Here is a 23,729-nt window from a genome sequence, read left to right on the forward strand (position 1 = left end):
GGAGCGCGTTTCCGCCGACGTGAGCGGGCCCCGCCGGCACCTTCCCGGGCCGCCCCGGGCTCCCCGCCGCCACCTTCCCTTCCCGGGCCGGGCCGTGCCCGCAGCGGCAGCTCGGCCGGCTGCCCCCGCCCAGCGCCGGGGCCGCTCTCCCTCGGTTCAACAGCCCGGCAGACTGCCGGACTTGGCGACAAGCGTCTGGGAGGACGGACTTTCGCTACAGTTGGTGCGTGCGTTTGAAAGAAAAAAATAAATCACCAGGCAACGAAACGCTAAATTAAAGGGGGGGGGGGGGTCATGGCCGCCTTTCGCCGCCCCCCTCCCGAGCGGGACCCCGGGCTAATCCCGTCAGCTGCCCCCCACCTCCCCCGCCGCCTCTACTCCACCCTGAGGCAGCAACTTCGCTCCCAGCCGGGAACTCGGATTCCTCTTCCCCACCTCCGGAATAAGGTGCTGCCGCCGTGCTCCCCCCGCCGGCCCGGCCCGGCCCGGCCCTCACGCCGCCACTCCCCTCCGTCGCCGGCCCGGCCCGGCCCGGCCCACCCCGCCTCCCCCCGCCGCGCCGCCACCGCCACGGCCTTCCCCCCGCTCGCGGCCGCTTTCCCGCCGCTGCTGCTCTGTCTCCCTCCGCCCTGGGAGCCGGGCACTATTTCTCCTCCCCCTGCCCTGTGCGCTGGGTGCCTGTGGAATGCTGCGCGCTGGGCCCGGCCGCGGCGGCAGGATACAGCCGATCCCGCCGCTCACTATAAGAACCTCCTTGTGAGCGACGCCATTTTAAGCCTCTCGCTCGGTTCAGCGGTGGGAGCAGGAGCGGCGCTTGGGGCAAGGGGACTAACACCGTCGCCACCCGGGAGGCAGCGGCAGGGCCACCGCCGTGAGCAAAGAGCCGAGCGAGGAGGAGGAAGCGGCGGCGGGGGGACGAGGAAGAAAAGACGGACTGGACCGGGATCGTCCGGGTGGCAGCAGCAGCAGCCGGAGCCCGGGGGGACTCTGCGCTCTCGTCTCCCTGCAACGTTAGTGCCACTTTCTGCGGCGGGAACTTGGGGCGAGCCTGGGCCGGGCCCCCTCCCTCAGCGGCGGGCGGGAGCGGGCGGCGCGTCCCGCGGCGGCCGGGGGGGGGTCCAGGGTGTGCCCGGCGCCGAGGCGGCAAGGACGGGGCTGGGGGGGCGGGGGGCGCTGCCTGGGGGGGAGCGGGGGTGGGCGAGAGGCGGCGAGGTGGGCAGGAGAGGGGGAGAGGGCTCCCGCTCTGGGAGCTCCGGACAGCTGCGTGGTCGCGGGAGGCGGCAGCTGCGGCTCCCGAGGTGTCTGTTGGGAAGCGCGTCCTGGGGCGAGGGGGCGGCTGCCGGGGGCTGCGGGGGAAGGCGAGTCCCCGCCGCCCGGCTCTCCGCTCCCGCCTGCGTTTGCAGCCGAGGCCGGAGTACTTTCGTGCCCTCCTCTCCTCCCCCCCTTTTTTATTTTTTAAGGGAGGTACTGACTCGCTGGTGGGCTGCAGATCGCCGTTGGTGATAGGAGGGGGAAGAGAGCGGGGGACGGGTTTATTTGTACCGAATATAATTAATCACGGTCACCGCAGTCAGCGGGAGATAACTAATCTGTTGCCTTGTGGGTTTTCGGTCTTCGTTGCATGCATATTTGCTGGAGAGGTTATACTTCTGGGTGTCACCGAAATGAAGCTCCCCGGAGCTGGGAGCAATCAAATTAAGTTTTTAACACCCACGTTACCAGAGTCTTCTAGCGAATGACTTGGGACCTGGGCAGCGTGGGGGCTCGCATGCTGCGAGGGGAAGCGCCTGCAGCTTTCTGTGGCCCGCTGGGGGGGGCGACGGGGGCTCCAGCCTCCCAAACTAACGCACTTCTGAGGCGTGTGAGGTAACTTGCTGTTACTCCTAGTAGGACATAGGGCCCTTGTTTCTGATTTCCCGTGGCACGGGGAGCTCAAGATGTGGTGGTCTTTGACTTTCTGTTAAGCGTTTTTTCTCCCCCCCGCAAAACTTAGTTCATCTCTTTTATGCATGATTAGCTGCTCCTTGAACGGCGAGGTTTCTTAAGTCTAGCAAAACCTTAAATTCTTTCCTAGCTAAAACGATGTAGAACATCGGACTGCTTCCTTTTGAATGTCTTCCCAAAAACCTCTACTGAAGATTATCCCTTCTGGGAAGAAAGAAAGGACAGGCTGTGAAGGTACTATGTGCAACTTGTGACTTTAGGAATAGCAATGTTGATCTTGATCTTTGTGACTTTAGGAATAGCAATGTTGATCTTGATCTTTGTGACTTTAGGAATAGCAATGTTGATCTTGATCTTTGTGACTTTAGGAATAGCAATGTTGATCTTGATCTCTTTCTCATGGAGCAGCCATTGTTCTGACACTGTATATTCCAGACATCTGTGGTCCTCCCATCCCCCAAAGTATGCAAGTGGTGAATGGAAAGAGGCTGGGCTGGTATGCTGTGCTGAGGTCGATGGACGGAAATCAAGGAGCGGTTTTAGTAAAAACAGGATCTTTCTGTGCTGAGACTATAGTAAGGGCAAAGATGAGAAAACTACCTGAGAGGGTATCAGGGGTTTTCTTGATACGAAGTTCAGACACACTAGAGAGCAACTTGCCAATTATGATTTTGCTTCTAAATGACAAAAAGGTACTACTGCAAGGCTTTAAAACGGCATAAAGGACAAAACTTACTGCTGTTTATTGGTCCAGTTTATAATGTGAATTTCAGTAACTGACAGTCCAGGTTAATCTTGCACTTCTAATAAAAAGGTGCTGACAGCTGTAGCTATGTGGTGACTGTGTCGATTGCCTAATGGTTGGTACTGGTGAAAATGAGGCTACTTAGGCATTCAGACATGGCTTTATGGCTCTCTAAATTCAGACATTCAGTATAAAACTGTATTGAGTGTCTTGCCGTTCTGGGGTTGTTCTAAAGAAATGTCATATTTGCGTGGCTATTAGTTCAGATATTTTCTGTTCGGGTATAAACTGATATGTGTGGGAATGTTCATCTTGGTCTGTATGGCTGATCATTTCAAAGAGTGTGGGGAAGAAATAAGTAAAAACATGTTGATGGAAAGGACAATGCATTACACAATAGCTTCTAAAAGCCAGGATTTAATGCAAAGTAAAGTTTGATTGAGAAAGTCAGTCCTTCAAATGTTGTGTTACAGCCTCAGTAAACCAAGCTTCCTTTTTCTTGCCTAAGCAATGAATAGGCTGGACTTCCTGCTTGATACATAGTCTACTATGAACACTATCGTTTTGCTATGACTGCATGGTGTGTTGGTAACTGGCTTATCAAATCTTGGCCGCAAAACCTGGTTGTCCTTCAGACATGGTTTCTTTGTGAAATGGATGTTGTTTTTTATGGCTTTACATCACCAAAGCATCAAGTTTAACTCTTCAGAACACAGTACTTTGGAAAGTTAGTTCAGGTGTAAAGACAACAAGTTGGTACTAGTGGCCTTCTAAACTAATTTTGCAGCATTTTGAGGGATAGGAAGGGAGTTGGCAGGAAATACGGCTATTGTAAGCTGAAGTCTGAACATGCAGTCTGAAACTCCTGCATAAAGATGTCTCTGCAAAATACTGTCTAGTAGGCAGACTAGTGTGCAAACACAACAGTAATCAGAATCACTCATGTTAATTCACAGTTAAAGCTGGTGATGCAGGGGTTGTGGTGATCATGCAGTTGCTTGCAGCAAAACTTGTTCTGTGACTCTGGTAGACTGCATACTGTGGCAGGAAAATCAGGACTAACCTTACTTATCTTGAACATTGTACTTCGTGAAGCCTGATAAAACTTGGTGAGAAACTGCAGGCAGTTGGGACTTACTCTTGGGTCCTCACAGCTCTGAGCCCCCTGCCTTGCTGGATGACTGTGGTAACTTAGAAATGGCACTACATTAACTTTGCAAAATTCTGCAAACTGCTTGGCAGTAAGCATTGCAGGTGACTTGACTTGTCTCTCTAAGATAAAATGATTATCCTGGTCAGATGGGCAGGGCAGTATTGCTGACTTTCTAGTTAAGCATTGGGAGACTTGTTTTGGGGGTACTTTGATGTTATATGCCAGCTGAATTAGACTTGCCAACATAAGGTAGCCTGACAGTGGTTAACTTTTAATACCCATTTCTTGCCCTTGATTTCAAGGTAAAACTGGCTGTAGTCTGTGATCAGACTTTAGCTCAAGAGAGTAATGTCTTAATATGATAGTGTTATGTGGCCTGTGTTGCCTCTTAGGACAAGAAAGGAGCCAGAAAAGTTGTGTGTGTGTTTGTGTTTTTTTTTATTTTATTGTCAACTGACAGGTAACTTCAATTGCAAGGGAGAGAACTAATGGAATTCTTACTCTGGCATTTCTGTCTGTATGGAACACCAAATTGATACAGTGAGCAGGTGGAAACTATACTTGTAGCACAACCTACCCTCATGAATCTGTTAACTCTGATTTGATGTGAAAGCAAATGTGTCCTAGGCTTTTGTTGCCTTGGGAACTATAGGTGCAGATGTTGGTTTACAGCTTTCATTACAGAAGAACTTTTTGTTAATGTTCCAAGTTGCTTTAGGAAACAATGTACGCTGGCTAGATTAGTATTGCAGAAGTACTTGCTCTATTACTTAATACTAAATCAACTCTGGAGCCTTGGTTAAGGAATAAATTAGTTCCCATAAAGGTTGAAAGAGTTAATCTACTATTTGAGGTTGCTGCTTTTTAAAAAGGTCGCATGAGCTAGCTGGATCTTACTGGAGTTTGCAAATGCACAATGTGCACTGTAGGTATATGTGCTGGAGCTAGCATTTCTAGGCAGACTTACTGTGCTAAATAGACTTGTATAAACTGGAGAAGTTTGCCAGCTCTGCAGCAACTGTAGCCAGTAGTTCTGTGTTGTCCTGGCAACAGTTCAGGTGCCCTCCAGTGGCCAGAAATCTTAACATCCTGAAGGTGCTGATAAATGCTGGTGCCTTGTCCGTTTGCCTTAATTAAAAGTGTGTTGAAGAAACCTTACAGTGTCAGACTTCATTCGCATGTTTGTTGCTTAAACAGTACTTTCTGGACTATTGGTATGTCTTGTGGTAAATACGTAGTTATTCTGACAGGCAAAGGCAGCCACTTTCAGATTCGTATTTCATTAGTGTCAGTGCAATTATGACTAATCACTCTTGTTTCTTAAACTGTGGAGATTAATGTTTAACATCTATGTTCAGAGCTGGCTACAAGGTTGCAGTCTAAGAAGAAACTAGATCATGGTTAGATACTTCCTGGTTTGGAAGGGAGATTACTTGCTAAATTGTTGCTGTATTAGAGTGGAAACAAATGTTTTCAGTTTTAGGTGCATGGGAAGGAAAGACAATTATGTAGTACAGTGGCTACCAACCTTGGTAGTGATGTAGGGGATCATGACAAATAACTGCAGAAATACTGTCTTTTTCTGACACTCAGAACTAAGTGGGCAGGAAGCTCGAGGGCTGGCAGTGGTTTGTTGCTGAACTACTTTATAAGTATTAAATGAAGTGGGGTATACTACTTGTTTAAGTGGTCACAATAGCAGCTTTTTTGTATGTGGCTAGGTAAGACTAAAGAATGATGCTTGATCCTGGCTACTGCCATCTTTACTACAGGCATCTTACTTGGTGAAAGTAGGGGCATGTGGACCAAAAACTTGCATTGATTTGCAGCTTATTAGGTGATACTGCAGGCAAACTAAACACAGAAGCACTAGCTCATCCCTGACTGAGAAAGGCAGGACTGTGCAATAATGTAGATGCCTCACTATGTTCTGCAAATAAGAGCTGGTAACTTCCTAAGCTGTGATAGTAAAACTGCTCTTAATGTTTTGCACATCCATGAAGATATTCAAACATAGTGAATGCTGTATGAAACACTAATTGGAAAATTTTGATGGTGACCAAAAGATCTCAAAGTAAATCCATCACTGAGCAGAACTGACCTAGTAACTGTTTTGAGGTTACTTATGCGAGTTGGTGGTGTTTAGTTGGTCAAAACAATTAAGGCATAAGAGTAATTGGGTTGATAATATTGTTATGAACTTAATGCAATTCCATAAACTTGAAACTGTTATACCAGTCCTTTACTACTGAGCTGCAAACTGCTGTCAAAGGATTGGTTTGTACATTATGTGGAGAATATCATTACTGTTCTCAAGCTGTGTGTGTAACACCTGATTAGTAGTTGAAGCAGTTCCTCACATCACCTTAAATGTTATGGTCAGCTCCTCTCTGGGACAGTGAAGAAGGATATGTAGGTACTTGGAGCCAATCTTGCCTACTAATAAAGTGATAGATTTTGCTACTGTTGCAGTATACTTGCCAGTGAAAAGTTCTCTTAAATCATTACTTTCAAACATGACTTGATATTTTCTCTGTTGGCTTGAGCACAGGTGCTGCTTATAGCTCTTGGAAACAACTGGAGATTTCTATAGAGGAAAAACAAAAAGCCAGTGCAGAAATTGTAGCTCTGAGAAGATCACTTAATTTGCAGACCTTGTTAGAAGCTGCTGGTATACTTGCCTGTGATTTTTTAAATATAAAATTGTGTTGACAGACCTCTTGCAACTGCTGAATGTTTCTCTAGGTAAAGGGCAAAATAGTTGTGCTGTGGATCCAAACAGTAACGCCTCTGAAGTGACAAGATACCCAGTGTTGGGACATTTCAGCTACTACAGCATAAGTATGCTTTTAAATAGCAAAGAGTATGGGACAATGTAAAAAGGTGTGGTCTTTACATTGCATAGTATGCCCAGCCATGTATGTGACTCTGGCAGCCTTAGGCTCTGGACAGTATCAAACAGAATTCTGCAAAGCACCACTGGTTGTCATAAGAAATTATGGTGGTAGGTAACTGTTCCTAAGTACCTTTTGTGACATCTCTAGGTGTCCTGTCAATATGTAATTTCCACCAAAGTTTCTCTAAAATGTCCGAAGGAGTAAAGGACTGTGCATCAAAGGTATTGGAGAAACTGTATGTGATACTGACAGCTTCATTTCTGGGGAGGCAGGTTTTAAAGTTTGAAAGTTCATCTCTTAGAACGATTGTGCAGATCAGTGCCCAGGTGAGCTTCATGGCTTTTTTAGCAACTTACCTGATGTACTTGTTCTGAATTCTCCTCCAGGTTCCCATAATTTTAGAGATTAGTTATCTCAAGTATTTGTTGGCTGACCATGGCTCTCAGACCAGTGTTAACTGTTTCTTTATTGAAATTTCTAATGGTTTGTTTTTAAAAGGGTACTTACTTAAACCTTAGTAATCGTGAAGACCCTGACTAATGGCACAACCTGTTAGTGCCTAAATACCATGTTAGTTCCTTGAAGTGCTGTGTTTCAGTGACGCTCTGCCTGGAGCTGAAAGATATTCCATCTGGCAGTGAAAGCTCACTAAGCCTATTTCTGATACGTTTTGTTACCTGGACTTTTGGTCAGTGGCTAAAGTTGGTTTTCAGTGATGGATTAAAACTACCTGTGTTCTGGGTGGCATTCTGTCCTTGGGGTGAGCAAACCAAAATGTGGATCTTACAACACTTAACATTATAGTTTCAACTGCACTTGAAACTTCATGAATTGTAACAGTTGATCATTTGGCAAGCTGGCTAGGAAGTATGATCCTTCACTAGCCTGCTGTCACCTTTGGGAGAAAAGGTAGGGTGAAATAGGCGAGTGTCCTGTAGTATCAGAGCAGTGTAGTGTTCCAGTCCTAATGGAAGTGTGGTAGAATTGAGCCTTACAGCTGTTGTAGAAGTCTTGTGTCCCCTTTTCCCCCCTCCTCTGCCATGTGTGCTTAACGTTGCATGGATTCAAAGATGAGCTTTGAGTTTTCTGACCTTGTAATCAGAGTCCTTTCCTTCACTAGGCATTTTTTGAGGAATAAATCCTCTTAACACAGCTAACTCAGTGTTTAAGTCTAGTACAGACTATCGGATGCCTGCATTTCAGTTCCATTAAGCAGTTGTAATCAACTCAGAATTCTAGCAAGAACAGAAAATATTTGCATGCTGTTTGCTTTAGGTAATGAGCATGTGAATAGAAACTCTGTGCTCTTAATTGGTCTTAGATTGCTGAGATGACTGAAAAGAGACAGACATAATACTTTATTTTTTGTGATGTGGCATCGAATGAACTCTTACAAAAAAACTTACAAAAGCCAGTGTAGGGAGGCTCTTCTGCATTTATGTTGTGGAAAGGAATTTTTAGATAACTTCAGAGGCTGAAAAGCCAGAACAACTGATGGAATAGTAAACTCAGATGCCTGAAGGAAGGAAGAAATAAATGGAAATGAAGCAGCAAAAAACAGTGGCTTGAAAACAGAGGTAACTTGTGAGCACTGGCAGATCTGTGTGTATGTGCTGTCAAACACCTCCTCTTCCACTTCAGTTCTGTGGATTATCTGAGCTAGTTTGCCTCTTCCAGCATGTACTGAGGATATTTAAAGCTTGGAAGTTGCAACCTGTTGACCTTTTAAGTCAGTAAAGCAGATATTCAGGTTTCTTAATTTCCTAATGTCTGGTAGGAGAAACAGATTTTAGATTTAGATATTTTAAAGAACAACCTAAGACTCTATTCTGGACTCGGAGGCAAATTTACTGTGATCTGATTTGCTAAATATTAAATGGAAAGTATTGCTGTTTGCAAGGCATCTTCTAACTTTCTGCAGGCATCAGTAGAGCACATTGTCTGAAATATTTTAGCTTTGATAAATTTGTGGTGGATGGATTACAGAGGATACTTGTAAGTATTTTTACTTAGTGGTTGGAGGGAATGGTGCTAAGCAAATGTTGCTTGAGGAAATGACCAGAGCAGTTTTGTCACGAGTTAAACTTTATGAATGAGTCTGTTTTGTTGCAGTCTAGGATTAGTAAACGGGATTTCAGTGTGGGCATGTGCTGTGGCATGCAGATTAAGGTTATTGGTAGCTCTTAGTTTTCAATAGAACTACTGAAATAGTTGAGGTTGCTACATCTTGGCATAATGCTTAAATATAGTAAGGCTACAGATGAAATAGAAATATAGTATAGGCTACAGATAAGTGTTATATCTAACCTGAAAGAAGATGGAAATGTTTTAGAGCTGTGAAAACCCATGGTGTTTTTTTCCCTTTTAGGGTTGGCTGTATGGTTTGACTTTTTTTTTTATGTTACATACTAAAGTACTTCCATTTACTTAGGATATCTTCAGATGGCCTATGACAAGATATTTTTACCCAGTATTAAATATCAGCCTGCTGAAAGCAGAAGGAAGCCTGACATTTATATAAAAAATGTGGATATTTATATTCTGATTCCTGGTATAGATAATAAGACAAACAGTAATTTTACTGTCTCCAACAAATATCCAAGTGGTTTGTTGTTTAATGGGATAATTTACAGCTCTAAATCACTATTTGAGAGCCAGTTTTTCAAAGAATTTCATAGTAGGTTTTGTCCATCCAGGTCCTTAAACTGCTGGTGTGAGGAGGGTTTTGAGAAATTGAATTTCTTAATCCAGAAGTCACTACTGGTGAGTGACCAGTTCCACAACAATCAACACACTCTGCTGCTTGCGTGTAACTTGAACTTCAAAATCTCTACTCACTGCATGTAGCTCTTCCTTTCAAAGAGGACAAAGTGACTGAGGACTGCAGATCTGCTGCTTTAGACAGAATATGGGAATGCTGTTCAGTACTTGTGGATATGGAATGTATTTAAGGAAAACTGCTGTATTTAATCCTGTGGTACCTTTGTACAAGAATTAAACTTCTTAAAATTTAAGTCTTTGGAGTGAAACTCAAGCATGTCTTCTGTTCCTACTTTGAAATAAAGTATCTTCTGTTCATTGTGTAGAAAAAGTGAACCACAACTGTCATTCCTATAGCAAGCTTCTAAAATTTGTTAACACAGACACTGAAACTATACTTTCAAGACTTCTTACCAGTCTTACAGAGCATCTGATAATGAAGGGCCTCCAAAATTACCTACAAAGCATACTTTACCCCAGAGCTCAATACAAGCCAGATAAAGATCCTCAAAGTTAAGTTTTGTTTGGAATATATGGGAGGAGATGCCCATTTGGATAAGGAATAATTAGAAGTTTACATCAGATTTCAAATGGTAAAAATTTTTGAACTTAAGTATAACCTTCAGAGATAAAAAATGAAAGTTTAAGTTGAGACCTTTACAAGGCAAATGACAATACTTCCCAGATTATCTTGCTCCTTAATCCAAAACTAGAATTGTCTGTTAGAAACTGAATGCAAATACCCTTGATAATTACTTTCCACAAGCTCCATCCTTGTTTTCATCTGTGTATAGCAATCTAGAAATCATTTCTTATAGGTCAGCTGTAACTTATCCCTCTTTCACTCAATCTCAAATTTGTAGCTGCCATGTCGTCTTCAACCAGACTAAGACTACTGTTTTTTTTTTAAAAAAAAAGTTAGTAGGCAGATATAAACTGGTTATAGTTTCCTTCTTTGAAGGAAGAAAAATAAATTTTTGCTAGGCTTCTTGTTAATTAGTTCAGTGCTATTCCTAATAAATACTAAAGCGAACATCTCAGTTGGATCATGTCTTCATACAACTGAAAGCAGTAGAAGTAGGTTTGCCTGTTGCAAGAGTACTTACACCTGTGGGGTAGGTCAGACCAAAAATTGCTTGGGGAGATAGGTCAGCCACTCATGCCTGAAAGAGCTTGTATACTATGAAAGCTTCTTTGTTTCCGCTGTCGGTATTGCCTTACTTAAGTTATTCTTCTCCCACTTCCTTTTTTTAGAAAACAGAGTAACAACCTTCAGGGTAAAATCAAAGGATTTTTTTTATTTAAAAGTCTTTAGTTGAATGTATTTCCCACATCCTCCACTTGAAAAGTAAAGTTAATTAGGAAGCTGCTGCTACACTAAATTCTAATACTTTTGTTATTGGGTCATAGGAAAGAGTGTTGTAGTTATCTGGTGTTACTAGTTGTAGAACTGGTGTTGCCTGTATATTTTGGCTACTCACTCTTTGTGGAGTGGATACACAGGCAACATAACATTGGTAGGCAGTTGCCCAAAACAAGAGCAATTATAAAATAAGAGCCAAAGAATGCTTCCAGTAACACCTTGGTAATGGTTGCAGTAACTTTGGAGTAAAAAACATTTTCCAGTACGCATCCTTCTTTCTCTTCACTTGTATATAGATAATGTTTTTAACTGCTGTAACTGTCACAAGAAGATTAAGATCTGCTTGTTCTATGTAAGAAAATGTGTCATTCAGCACTGATGGTTAATTTAAAGATGTGGTTGCTTGGCCAGTCCTACATGAGACAGATGCAGACATATGAAAATGTGGTCAGTAGATAATCTCCTTTAAATAGATCATGGTAGTTGGATGTATCAATCTTGATTTCTCATACAAGTTTTGGTAATACGCTGCTCTCAAGCAAAAGATTTCTGGAAGACTTGCAAACTTTGACTTGCTTTACAAAGGGGAGGGAATCTGTTTATCAGATCTGTCAGGTGTAACCTGAGTCAATCTTAATTAAGAGAATTGTTCAGATTTGAGGCATGCTATAGGCTTCTTGGTTTCCTTGGCAAGTATCTAACTCTTCTCCAAAATCAGAAGTTAGTACCCAAGTTTCATTTGTCATCGGAACGCTTCTTCTTTTTCATTCCTTTGAAAACTAAGCAATTTGCAAGTTACTATAGAAGACAATTCAATTATTAGCTCACAAGCCTGTGAGAACTGATAAAATAAAAGAACTGTTTTTCTCGGGTGTTTTTTAGAATTCAAATGCAAGGTTGGGACTGATGGTACACAGTACAGTCTAATGCAATGCCTTGCATTGCTTTTTGCATGAGGAGTTTAATATATATTTTAAAAAACCCAACCTCCATTTAAACCCAAAGCTGATGATGCTTGCTAAACAAGTAGATAGCATCATGGAGGAGGAGGAGGTTTTTAAGTTGTCCCATGACTTATGGCAGTACATCCTTATGAACTACCCATACCAGGTAGTCTTTTACAGAAGCTTGCTGTTATGCTCAAGTTCGTAAAGTATACTGTCCTTCTGTTTCTTCCTGATGGTTCAGATATATGTTACCTTGACAATATCATGTTGCTAGTCCTGTCCTCCAGTAAATTTGAATAGGAGCTCAATTTAAAGGAGCTGGTATATGCTTCGTGGTTGAAGACTACAAGCTTAATTATCTAGTAGTGTTTTTCTTTTTCTTTTGTTTCCACTTCCCCACTACCTCACCCCCACCCCGCGTGTATTGATCCAGTTTCTGTCAGGAAAATGAACAGCACAAACATTTGTACCTAGTGTGGGGTGGTTGTTCTCTTTGTGAGTGTAGTAGTTAACCTTGTCAGTGACACACAGGAAGACCAAGTCAGCAGCTTGTCTGGACTCTGTTTACCCCCTTGTAAAATGCGAAGAGAATGGGAAGGAAAATATGGGAGAATTTTCAGTTACAGAAGGCCCAAAACAAAAAAAAAACCCATACCCCTTTTGCCTGGCTATCTTTGGTCTGCAGTTATTTTGAACTCTTTAAGATTAAAAACAATTTCCCGTCTAAATAAAAAAATGCTACCTGGAATTGCTGGGGGCTTACAGGTGTATAAAATGCAGATTAGCATTAGAAACTTCAGGTGCAGCTAGCAGGCTGATCTAAGGTCAACATTTCAAAGAATATCTGACTGATAATGCAGTTCTGAACACTTAATCAGTATTCTTCATTGCTATTTTGTAGATGTTCTTCAGCCTTATTTTGGAGTAGTGTTGCAGTTCAGTGGCTAGTTTCATCTAATGGTACAGCTGCTCTTCAGATCTCATCAGGCTGCTGAAATGGAAAAAAGCATTTCAGAATGCAGTTGCTGTAAGCCAGCTGCCTTCATTTTTGCAGTATTCAACAGGGGAAGGAAATTATAAATGTTGTTCCCAAGTCTCATATTGAGTGTTTGAATATGATGTGGTAGGAAATATCTCAAAGCATGGTCAATGCTCTTGACAGGTTCATCTGCTAGTATGTTAACTTCAGAACTAGTTTGGTGATCATTTTTATTAGCAGCCTGCCGATAGGAGGAGACAGGAGAAGTTACAATAGAAACAGATCTTTTGTGCGAAGCATATTGTGAGTTGTGTATAGCAGCTACATCTTGCCTGGTTTTCTATTGGAAATGTCGCGTCTGACTTGCAGCGAGGACTATGGGGAGCAAAGATAGAAATTTTACTTTTAGTTATATTCCACTTCTTTGTTTGGAAGGGGTTAGTGGGGCTGACAAAGTCATGCAGAAGACCTGCAGGGAGCTATCAAGTTTTTGTATAGGTACTTCCTCCAACTTGGCTACTCAGGAGAATTTTTGTATTAACAGCGAACTGGCAGCATGACTTAGATTTTCCTTCCCCTTACCACTGCTGATCCCAGATGCCTAACAGCATGTTGGAAGAGTCTAGTGTTCAAGGGACTGGAAAAAAGGGTGGTTGTATTGTCAGTGCATTCTCCATGCAGATGGTGAGGTGTAGACAGAGTTGGCTAGTCTTTCCAGGCTGTGGAGTAGAACCAGTTCAGGGACATAAGTGTTTCCAGCTACGTAGCAGGGTACTTTATGTTGTGTTAAGCAGCACCGAGCTGATTTAAGACATATCTGGTGCAGATGCAGATCTACTGTCCATTTTAAAACAGCCAGAGAAGGGTTGCTGCCAGAAGTTGCAGGAGTGCAGAGTCAGGACAAACAGCCCTGGCACTTGTATGGCAAAGTAACGAGATTGCTCGGGAGCTGCTGGGAGTATCCTGTAGCTGGCTCAGAGACAGTGACATATAAGCTTGCCTCTGAGTTGCCTAACCTATTCGGCAAGACTTTTAAAACTGCAGTCCTGTCTTCTGTTTAATTATGGTTTTGTAAAAGGTGCTCCTGAAGGAAACTCTTAAACTGAGAAATCTGTCTGTACACAAATACAATGTCAAATGGACTTTGTTATATCCTGTACTGCAAACCTGTCCTTTAAAGAGATTAGTGGCTTGCCTTTACTTCATTGTCTAGGAATGTTTTGATCAGCATAGCTCTAACACCTAACGGCAAGCTGAAAGCTGATTGCTGGAAGAGATGTTTTTGCTCACTGCACTAGTTACCACTACAAATGTTTCGGCTTGGCTAGCTCCCAGAATAGGCTGTCACCAGCCCTGTGTCAGTGCTGAAAACATTGTTGGACTGTGGGGGGAGGGGGAGCAAATGAAATAAAAGTATGACAGCTTTGAGTGACCTGTTGTGAAACTGTAGCCTCAAATTTCCCTTTCTGGGTTAATAATGAAGAGACAGCTACAGATTTATAGGGCAAGTACTTCCATACTGCTTGGTGATATCAATTGGAGGTGCATGCTGAAGATTTTGATAGGGCATTTGATCATATTTCAGCCTCCTGCCCCCAATTATCTTGGCTTTCTATAGGGGGGGGAAAAAAAGTTTGGTGTGCAACTAAAGGAGAGCATTTGTTTATAAGACTGGTTCAGTTTTCAGTTTAACTTCAAGGAATAGTATTTTGTGTAGGAAGAAACCTTTCTTCTTGTGGTACAGGAAAGGAGTAAAGAAGAGGAGGTTCAATTATATCACTCTTAAGGTAGTCTTTATACCACTGAAATAATAGCAGCTTGTCTTAAATGGTCATTTCAGCTTTCTCTGTGAAAATCCATGTTGTAGCCCTCTATCAGACAGTTTTGCTAGTAGTGTAAGAGTAGTTGTCTTTGTGGGAAACGAAGTCTGACATGTAGCCCTTATATTTGCAGCATGTCTAAGCTGTGGAATTTAATGTCAGGACTTCATCTTATGCAAGGACAGAGAAGTAAAAAATTGCTCTTATCATGGTCAGTCTTCAGTACTTTTTCTCCTGCAGCTTTAAGAGGACAATACATCTTAGGTACAGTCTACCAGAAACAGTCAGGGTGATACATCTCATTCTTCTGCATCTCTGTCCATGGAGGTTCGCTAACTAGCATGTGAACATACTCACTGTAGTAATGAAACGGCAAGATGTGTGAAGTTTGCAATTCTAGTGTTTCTAATATGGAAGCGTGTCTTACTAATTCTGATTAGTGGTTAATAAGTTCTAACCTTGCTCTTTTTTTAGGGTCTCTGAAAGGTAGCAGGAAGGAGTTCTGGGAGTACAACAAGGAACATGGCAACTCAAGGTATGTAATGCATTACAATTTCTGTTACGGGAATCTAGCAGTTCTAACAAAGAGCAGTTAAACTGGCTCCTTACTCCCCTTTTTTAGCTTCTTAAAGTCACTTGGATTGAATAATGTTTGCTGTACTACAGTAATGAATACCTTATACAGGAACTCAAACCTGCAAACAAGTTTGTCATTGTAAGCATTTTGGGTCCCTTAAGTACAGTCGATACATAATCACAGTATGTGGAAAAGGGAACCTTTAAGCGGCAGGCTAAGACAGTCACAACAGCAGTGATTGCTCTGCCTGTTAGTCAGGTTTATAGATGCCTGCATTGGTTCGGTGTATAAAGCCTCAGTTTAAAACTGCAGTCTCGCTTGCAGTGCTACCTCTGCTGGATTGAGGTAGTTTGTAACAGTTTATTTTTGTTTAAAATCTGTGTCATCTCTTGAAGAATTAATACATGCTGGAGTAATTGAACTAAACTTAGTTGTTCAACAATGATTTCTTACAGCTGATTTGATGGAGTTGGACATGGCAATGGAGCCAGACAGAAAAGCAGCAGTCAGTCACTGGCAGCAACAATCGTATCTGGACTCTGGTATCCATTCTGGTGCCACCACAACTGCTCCCTCCTTGAGTGGCAAGGGAAATCCTGAAGAGGAAGATGTGGACACGACACAAGTGCTGTATGAGTGGGAGCAGGGATTCTCGCAGTCCTTCACCCAGGAGCAAGTTGCTGGTAAGGCCTTTATTATTCCACTGGTTTGCTTAGATACACAGCTTAACAATACAGAAACATAAATACTGAATTATTGCCAAACTAGAAGATGAGCTTTTTATTCCTATTTTGAGGTAATGACTTACCTTGTTTTTCAGATATTGATGGCCAGTATGCAATGACTAGAGCTCAGAGAGTGCGTGCAGCTATGTTCCCTGAAACACTGGATGAAGGAATGCAAATCCCATCCACGCAATTTGATGCTGCTCATCCAACTAATGTGCAACGCCTGGCTGAGCCGTCCCAGATGTTAAAACATGCTGTTGTTAATTTGATAAACTACCAAGATGATGCTGAACTCGCAACTCGTGCAATCCCAGAACTGACCAAACTGTTGAATGATGAGGACCAGGTAAGCATTTTCTCTGTCTCGGTGTACCTTGCTTGTGGGGCTTCTTCAGTGACCTTAAAACTAAAAGCTTTCTTCGCATATTTCTGTAGGTAGTGGTGAACAAAGCTGCAGTTATGGTTCATCAGTTATCCAAAAAGGAAGCATCTCGCCATGCTATTATGAGATCTCCTCAAATGGTATCTGCTATTGTACGTACCATGCAAAACACAAATGATGTAGAAACAGCCCGTTGCACTGCAGGTACGCTACACAATCTCTCACATCACCGTGAAGGCTTGTTGGCAATCTTCAAATCAGGAGGCATCCCTGCTTTGGTTAAAATGCTTGGGTATGTGGACTACTAAGGTGGTGCTTGTTGTGCTTTTCAGTTGGTGTTGGTAGGTGCAGGTACTCACAAGGTTTTTTCCTTCCATAGGTCCCCAGTGGACTCTGTGCTGTTCTATGCCATTACAACTCTTCACAATCTCCTGTTACACCAGGAAGGAGCCAAAATGGCTGTCCGTCTAGCTGGTGGGCTGCAGAAGATGGTTGCCTTGCTCAACAAGACAAATGTCAAATTCCTGGCCATCACGACAGACTGCCTTCAGATTTTAGCGTATGGCAATCAAGAAAGTAAGGTAAGTGTCTCTGCTGTTGAAGTACTTAAAACAGGCAGGCTTGCTATGAATGGCCTAACAGTTCCTGTTCAGCCATGTTGGGCTTTTGTCAGTCAGTCCTGACCTTGCAAGAGGTGAGGGACACGGGAATTACTTTCTGAAAGTACAGTCATGCTTACAGTGAGACCGCAAAACTTACAGATCACACCAGCAGATGTGAACAGTATTTTAGAGGTCTGTAACCTACAATGGATGTAAGCCAGCAACAACTACTACCCACTGGCATGCACAGGAAATGACTGATAAATTTTACTTTTGCTGTCTTTCAGCTGATTATTCTGGCAAGTGGTGGACCTCAGGCTCTAGTAAACATAATGAGGACCTATACTTACGAGAAACTATTGTGGACCACAAGTAGGGTGCTGAAGGTGTTGTCAGTCTGCTCCAGCAACAAACCTGCTATTGTTGAGGCTGGTAAGTACCTTGTACCCACGGTAACTTAAAAAGCTATACAGTACTTCAGGATCGGTGCATCCCACACAGGAACCAAAACTTGCCAGCATCAAATAATTAACTTGGATTAGTCCTTCGGTCCATAACTAGTTCTAGAGGCATTTAGTATACAGAAGTATAAAAGGCAGTCTGTCTTAAGTCTACTATGGTGTTAGCTGGGTGGCTTAGTGGCTGAGCATTGTCAGATTGGTCCCCTTAGAATATGCATACATTTAAAAGGCCCAGTGTCACGAAGAGAATCTCAGGGTATTTTTCTATGTGATGGAGGATTAGGGCCTAGCCATACTATGATACTAATGCCAAGAAAGATCCAGAAGCTTGTGAGAGATGCACTCGGACTTCAAGGAAGAGGAGGACCTGACTGTCCACGAGATGAATATCTGAGTATGGTGTCAAATTTGAGTAATGCTGTCAAATGTTTACCATTTTCTAGGTGGGATGCAAGCTTTGGGTCTCCACCTCACAGATCCAAGCCAGCGTCTTGTCCAGAACTGTCTCTGGACTCTGAGAAATCTGTCAGATGCTGCAACAAAGCAGGTAAATGGCTCTTCTAAGGGATCAGAATCAAAACCCAACATAGTGGAAGAGGAGAGAGACTAAATTTTTTCCCCTCTTTTTTGCAGGAGGGCATGGAAGGTCTTCTAGGAACTCTTGTTCAGCTTTTAGGATCAGATGATATTAATGTTGTGACTTGCGCTGCTGGCATCCTTTCTAATCTCACCTGCAACAATTACAAGAACAAGATGATGGTGTGCCAGGTTGGTGGCATTGAGGCTCTTGTGCGCACAGTTCTTCGGGCTGGAGACAGGGAAGACATCACAGAACCCGCTATTTGTGCGCTCCGTCACCTCACCAGCAGACATCAAGAAGCTGAGATGGCTCAAAACGCAGTACGTCTCCATTACGGACTCCCAGTAGTGGTTAAACTGTTGCACCCGCCCTCACACTGGCCTTTGATCAAGGTAAATACTGGCTAATGGCTTTCAGCACTGAAAACTGGTGCTTTTTTTCATTTAAATCTAACTGTGAAAAATACTTTGTAAGGTCTTGGGGAATGTCATTTATCTGATGGGAAAATCGCTTCTACTGAGCAACTTGGTGTTGTCTCTTAGAGATTTAAGCCTTTGGGATTACCTGATGAAAAAAAAAATTGCTAACAGCAAGCACTCCTGTCATGCTTTCCCCCCCCCCACTCCCTTTCTTAACTGCAGGCTACTGTTGGTTTGATCCGCAATCTGGCGCTCTGTCCTGCAAACCATGCCCCACTGCGTGAACAAGGTGCTATTCCAAGGCTAGTTCAGTTGCTGGTTAGAGCACATCAAGATACCCAGCGACGTACTTCTATGGGTGGAACACAACAGCAGTTTGTGGTAAGTGGCCACCACTAACTGAACAAACTTGTGAAACTCAAACTCCTCATTTTTCAGTGTGCCTCACCCATGTATTGTTTGGTCTGAATAGCTGTTGTTCTATCATTTGCTCTAATTCATGTTATTCTCTTGGCATGCTGATAATTCTGTCTTGGCAGAAGTAGGTTCCCTACCTGGAAACCAGAACTCGCCTCATCCTTCTCAGAAGAGTATGGGTTTAACAAAGGGGAAGTTGCCTTAGCACGGACAAATGGAAGCAGTGTAGCTCATACTTGCAGAGGCAGGAGGGGGCCTCTTCATTACTGATAACCACTGCTTCCGACTTAGCAAACTGACAAGCTAATCCAGCTTGGAGAAAAAAAGCCAGTGTTGTCAGACGTGAAGTTCATCATGAACTGAAATGAAAATGAGAACGCTGGGAGTAGTTTCACTGAGATGTTTCACTTACTGAATTTAGTTAGATAAACCAGGCCGACTCCTAGCAGGGATATTAAGTTTGAAGGCCAGCAGTAGATAGTGGATATGGACCCTGTTGGGGGAAGGGGGTTTGGTTTATTTGTTGACAGGCTGTTCAGCTTTTTGACAGTCATTTTAGAAGATAGCACACGGAACCTCGAATTCAAAAAATGCCTTTTCTTTTCCAAACTAGGAGGGTGTGCGTATGGAAGAAATTGTCGAGGGCTGCACTGGAGCCCTGCATATTCTTGCACGTGATGTTCATAATCGAATCGTAATCAGGGGTCTAAATACCATTCCACTATTTGTGCAGGTAAGAAAGAGCTCAAGACAATGCTATAGTACGTACTAGGAAAACTAGTAAAATGGCTCTTACGCTTCCTTGGTAGAACTGCTAAGCCAGGTTGTACTGAAGAGCTTGTTTCAAGTAGAAGAGCTAAAGACATCCTTATGCTTTGGTTGCAGTTGTTGTACTCTCCCATTGAGAATATCCAGAGAGTAGCTGCAGGTGTACTTTGTGAACTGGCTCAAGACAAGGAAGCAGCTGAAGCAATTGAAGCTGAAGGTGCAACTGCCCCTTTAACAGAACTGCTTCATTCTAGGAATGAGGGTGTTGGTAAGTGAACTTAAAAGATAGCTTACATACTTGAGTTAGAAAAGTTGCTAGAAGACTCAATCTCTGCTAAAATTGTTCTTTCTTTTGATAGCAACATACGCAGCTGCAGTGCTGTTCAGGATGTCTGAGGACAAACCACAAGACTATAAGAAGCGACTTTCAGTTGAATTGACAAGCTCTCTGTTCCGGACTGAGCCAATGGCTTGGAACGAGGTGAGCAGTGTCTTCTGTGTTAATGATTCCCTGGGGAGACCTTACTTCTAAGTCCTCCCTCCTTCCAGCAGTGGAGTGCAGACGCCATCGGTGATAGAGGCCCAGCTCTACACGTGGCAGTACCTTTGTTACTTGCCCTCCATGTTCAGGTTCAGCAAACCTGTGGCAAGCAGCCTTACAGCTGCTTCTTCCCTTGCAGACAGGAAGAGTCTGTCCTCTACTGCTGCTAAAGTTTGTAATTCCTACTATGGTTGTTACTGTGCAAAGCTGTATAGAAGAACTTTGTACATTTCTGTGCTGCTTGTCAGAAGCTAATGACCTCTGCATGCAAAAACTGAGGCATGAGTGGTACGAGGGAAGCATAAACAGAAAACATGTCCTGTGAGGCCTCTATCGATCAGATGGTGTGGGACTAATAACCTTGGGGTGGGGATGCAACTCGTGTTCTACTTAGAACTGAGCGATCAGACTTGAATAATTGCCTTTTTTCATGCTTAAAAGACACGGTGAATTGAGACTGAAAACAAACTGTGTGCATGCAGTAGAGGGAAGGTTTCACTAAGTGTCTTTCCCCGGATTCTTAAGGTTCAGGAGCCTACCTTGTTTTGCCTTGTGTGTGTTTACTAAATAAAGGACAGTAGCCCTTGATGTGTACTATTCCAGTGCTTGCTTTTCTGTTTTTCTAAAATCTGTATCTACCACAGTAAGAAAAAAAAAAAAAAAAGCTAAAGTGGAATATCTCTTTGAGACAGGAGTTATGCAGTGGCACTGCAGGCAGGCAATTACTTCTGCATTTGGACACACTGGTAGAGGTCCCTTCGGAACTCCTAAAAAGCTGCACTGCTGGCTTGGGAATCTCTGAACAGCTGACTTGCAGGAGTTGGGCAGGTGTACGTGGGGAGGAGTGTTCCTAGATGTGCCCCATCTTTTTCATTTCCAAACAGGACCCTCCTTCCAGTAATCTACAGTTTCTTATACCTAAACCTGGCCATTAAATACTGGATACAGATGCTTAGATAAAAAGGCATTTCACGTTCACAGAAGCAGCATGCTGCAGTGCTCGCTGCAGCAGAGTTGCTAAAAAGGGATCTGGGGCAAGCTTCGAAACTTCTTCAACTTGGAATTACTGGTGCTGGCCTGAAGACCCGATGTTAAAACTGTTTTCTAACTTTTTATGTACATCTAGACAGCAGATCTCGGACTTGATATCGGTGCCCAGGGAGAACCTCTTGGATACCGCCCAGATGGTATGTCTCTTCCATTCCCCTTGACTAAACTTAAGTTGGATGAAGTCAAGTCACAGATTTTAAAGGAGAACTGCAAATGAGTGAAGGGTGAATTACTCTTCAGCAAACTGACAGGCAGATGAGGAACTGCCAGTTCAAATACCCAGTTCCTGCAACAGCCCTGGCAGCACTTAAATGGGAGCCGTATGAACATGTGAAACTGGTGTCTCTTGTCCGAGTCTCGTGGGAGAATCCCGCTGAGCTATTGTTTCCAGAAATCTTTTACATTTTTTTACAAATGGACCTGACAATTCCAATAATGCAGTTTTTCTTTAAAACAAAAAAGCTGGTATTGAACGCATTAGTCTGTAAGTGTCTATAGACTTGAACGCTAGCCTATCCCTAAGGATTCTAAGCTATTTTTGACTAGTCTTTCAGAAGCCAGTCTACAGTCTTGGAGCCTGGTTTTGCTGCAGTATTGTTGAATTTTAGTACTGTTGATTGTGCAGACTAATGGCTTGGCTGGAATCTGCTCGTGCTTCTGACTGCAGTGTGCTTTGTCTGCAGAATCATACTGGAAGGCTGTTCCGAACAATGGAATAGCCATTAAGGGCAGGCATCAGATTGTGTTGAACTTGGCTGAACTAGAAAAAAAATAGATGGCTACAAAGATCTTCTCACACACTGATACTTGCAGCTTCTGATGCATCTAACATCTGTTAACATTATGCTTTTTTTCCCTCTGCCACCTTTAACTTTCTTAGATCCTAGCTACCGTTCTTTCCACTCTGGCGGATACGGTCAGGATGCCTTGGGTATGGACCCTATGATGGAACATGAAATGGGTGGCCACCACCCTGGTGCTGACTACCCAGTTGATGGTCTGCCAGATCTTGGCCATGCCCAGGACCTTATGGATGGGCTGCCTCCAGGTGACAGTAATCAGTTGGCCTGGTTCGATACTGACCTGTAAATCATCCTTTAGGTAAGAAGCTCCAACCTTGAATTTAAAAACAAAACAAAACGAGAAAAACATGACTGGACTGAGGACTTGGTTGGCAGGGAGGGAATGGCTCAATCGGGTCCCAGTGTGCTAGAACAGTGAACAAATGCTCTGGAAACACATGATCAGTACACTCCAAACTGACTTCTGCCGTGAAGTGTGGAAGTAATTAACTGTAAGGTCTTGTGCACCGGCTTCATGCAGTCTTGTTGTGTTACAATAGCTCTTTACTCGGGAGTGCTGACACCTGTTTTTTTTCTCTCTGCAGCTGTATCATCTGAATGAACTTGCATTGATTGGCCTGTAGAGTTGCTGAGAGGGCTCGAGGGGTGGGCTAGTATCTCAGAAAGTGCCTGACACACTAACCAAGCTGAGTTTCCTATGGGAACAATTGAAGTAAACTTTTTGTTCTGGTCCTTTTTGGTCGAGGAGTAATAATACAAATGGATTTTGGGAGTGATTCAAGAAACGAAGAATGCACAAGAATGAATTGCAAGATGGAATTTATCAAACCCTAGCCTTGCTTGTTAAAAATTTATTATTTTTTTTAAATCTCTGTAATGGTACTGACCTTGCTTGCTTTGGAAGTAGCCTTTCTTTTCGCAGTAATTGTTGTTAGTTTTTTTTAAAGTCTCTCGTAGTATTAAGTTATAGTGAATATGCTACAGCAGTTTCTAATTTTTAAGGATTGAGTAAAGGTGTAGAACACTAATTCATAATCGCTCTAACTGTATTCTGAATAAAGTGTAACATTGTGTAGCCTTTTTGTATAAAAAACTAGACAAATAGAAATGGTCCAATTAGTTTCCTTTTTAATATGCTTAAAATAAGCAGGTGGATCTATTTCATGTTTTTGATCAAAAACTTTATCTGGGATATGTCTGGGTAGGGGCCAGTAAGAACTGTTTATTTGGAACCTTGTATTGGACAGTTTACCAGTTGCCTTTTATCCCAAAGTTATTGTAGCCTGCTGTGATACAGATGCTTCATGAGAAAAATGCAGTTATAAAATGGTTCAAAATTAAAGTAAACTTTTAATTCACTCTGTGTCAAATTATTTCAGATCATAAAGTACACTTGCGTGTTAACAAGGTTTCTGAAACTTGCCCTGGAATTGCACACCACCTTCAGTATTGTGGTGGAGAAAGCCAAGAACCACTTACCTCTTTCATCCCACGGTTAACCCTTTAGAGCCCAGAGTCCTAAGGACACAGGTTTCCTGCTGCAGTTCTCCGAGGCAGTATTCTGCCGCTCTGTTTTGGCGGGCTCTGCAGCATGGGGCAGGTCTAGCCAGATGTCAGGCAACTACATGGTGCCTGGCCTGCCAGCTGCACACTCGCTTCTGGGGTCAGGTGAAGATCCTTTGCTTACGAACTATCAGCTGGTTCAGTAGCTTAAATCCATTTTCAAGTGTCCTCGGTCTTCAGTTAGTGTGAGATACGACCTGTGTGTAACTGGCTTCTCTCAAGGCAGCACC

General features: G+C 43.1%; 1 protein-coding gene across 3 annotated transcripts; it reads left to right on the plus strand.

The window, feature by feature from the left end:
* Positions 1-586: 586 nt before the first annotated feature.
* CTNNB1 (catenin beta 1) lies at positions 587-23,294 on the plus strand. Of its 3 annotated transcripts, XM_055707057.1 has the most exons (16): positions 587-1,010; positions 2,075-2,178; positions 15,083-15,143; positions 15,641-15,868; positions 16,006-16,259; positions 16,349-16,587; positions 16,675-16,876; positions 17,185-17,329; positions 17,802-17,905; positions 17,992-18,330; positions 18,580-18,738; positions 19,388-19,507; positions 19,660-19,810; positions 19,902-20,023; positions 21,210-21,270; positions 22,014-22,234. In XM_055707057.1, exons 3-16 carry the CDS (start codon positions 15,131-15,133, stop codon positions 22,220-22,222), a joined length of 2,346 nt encoding a protein of 781 aa, XP_055563032.1. In that variant the 5' UTR covers positions 587-1,010; positions 2,075-2,178; positions 15,083-15,130; the 3' UTR covers positions 22,223-22,234. The 3 variants fall into 3 exon arrangements, with proteins under 3 accessions (XP_055563032.1, XP_055563033.1, XP_055563030.1); XM_055707058.1 differs by lacking the exons at positions 2,075-2,178; positions 22,014-22,234 and adding an exon at positions 22,521-23,294; XM_055707055.1 differs by lacking the exon at positions 2,075-2,178 and having other exon boundaries at positions 588-1,010.
* Positions 23,295-23,729: the final 435 nt, after the last annotated feature.

The sequence above is a fragment of the Falco cherrug genome, chromosome 4, assembly GCF_023634085.1.
Source record: "Falco cherrug isolate bFalChe1 chromosome 4, bFalChe1.pri, whole genome shotgun sequence".
NCBI lineage: Eukaryota > Metazoa > Chordata > Aves > Falconiformes > Falconidae > Falco > Falco cherrug.

Bases quoted from the DNA above. Each gene is read 5' to 3' on its own strand.
- CTNNB1 (XM_055707057.1), top strand. The intron at 16,260-16,348 runs GTAAGCATTTTC...ATATTTCTGTAG, and splicing joins TGTTGAATGATGAGGACCAG to GTAGTGGTGAACAAAGCTGC. The intron at 16,588-16,674 runs GTATGTGGACTA...TTCCTTCCATAG, and splicing joins GCTTTGGTTAAAATGCTTGG to GTCCCCAGTGGACTCTGTGC.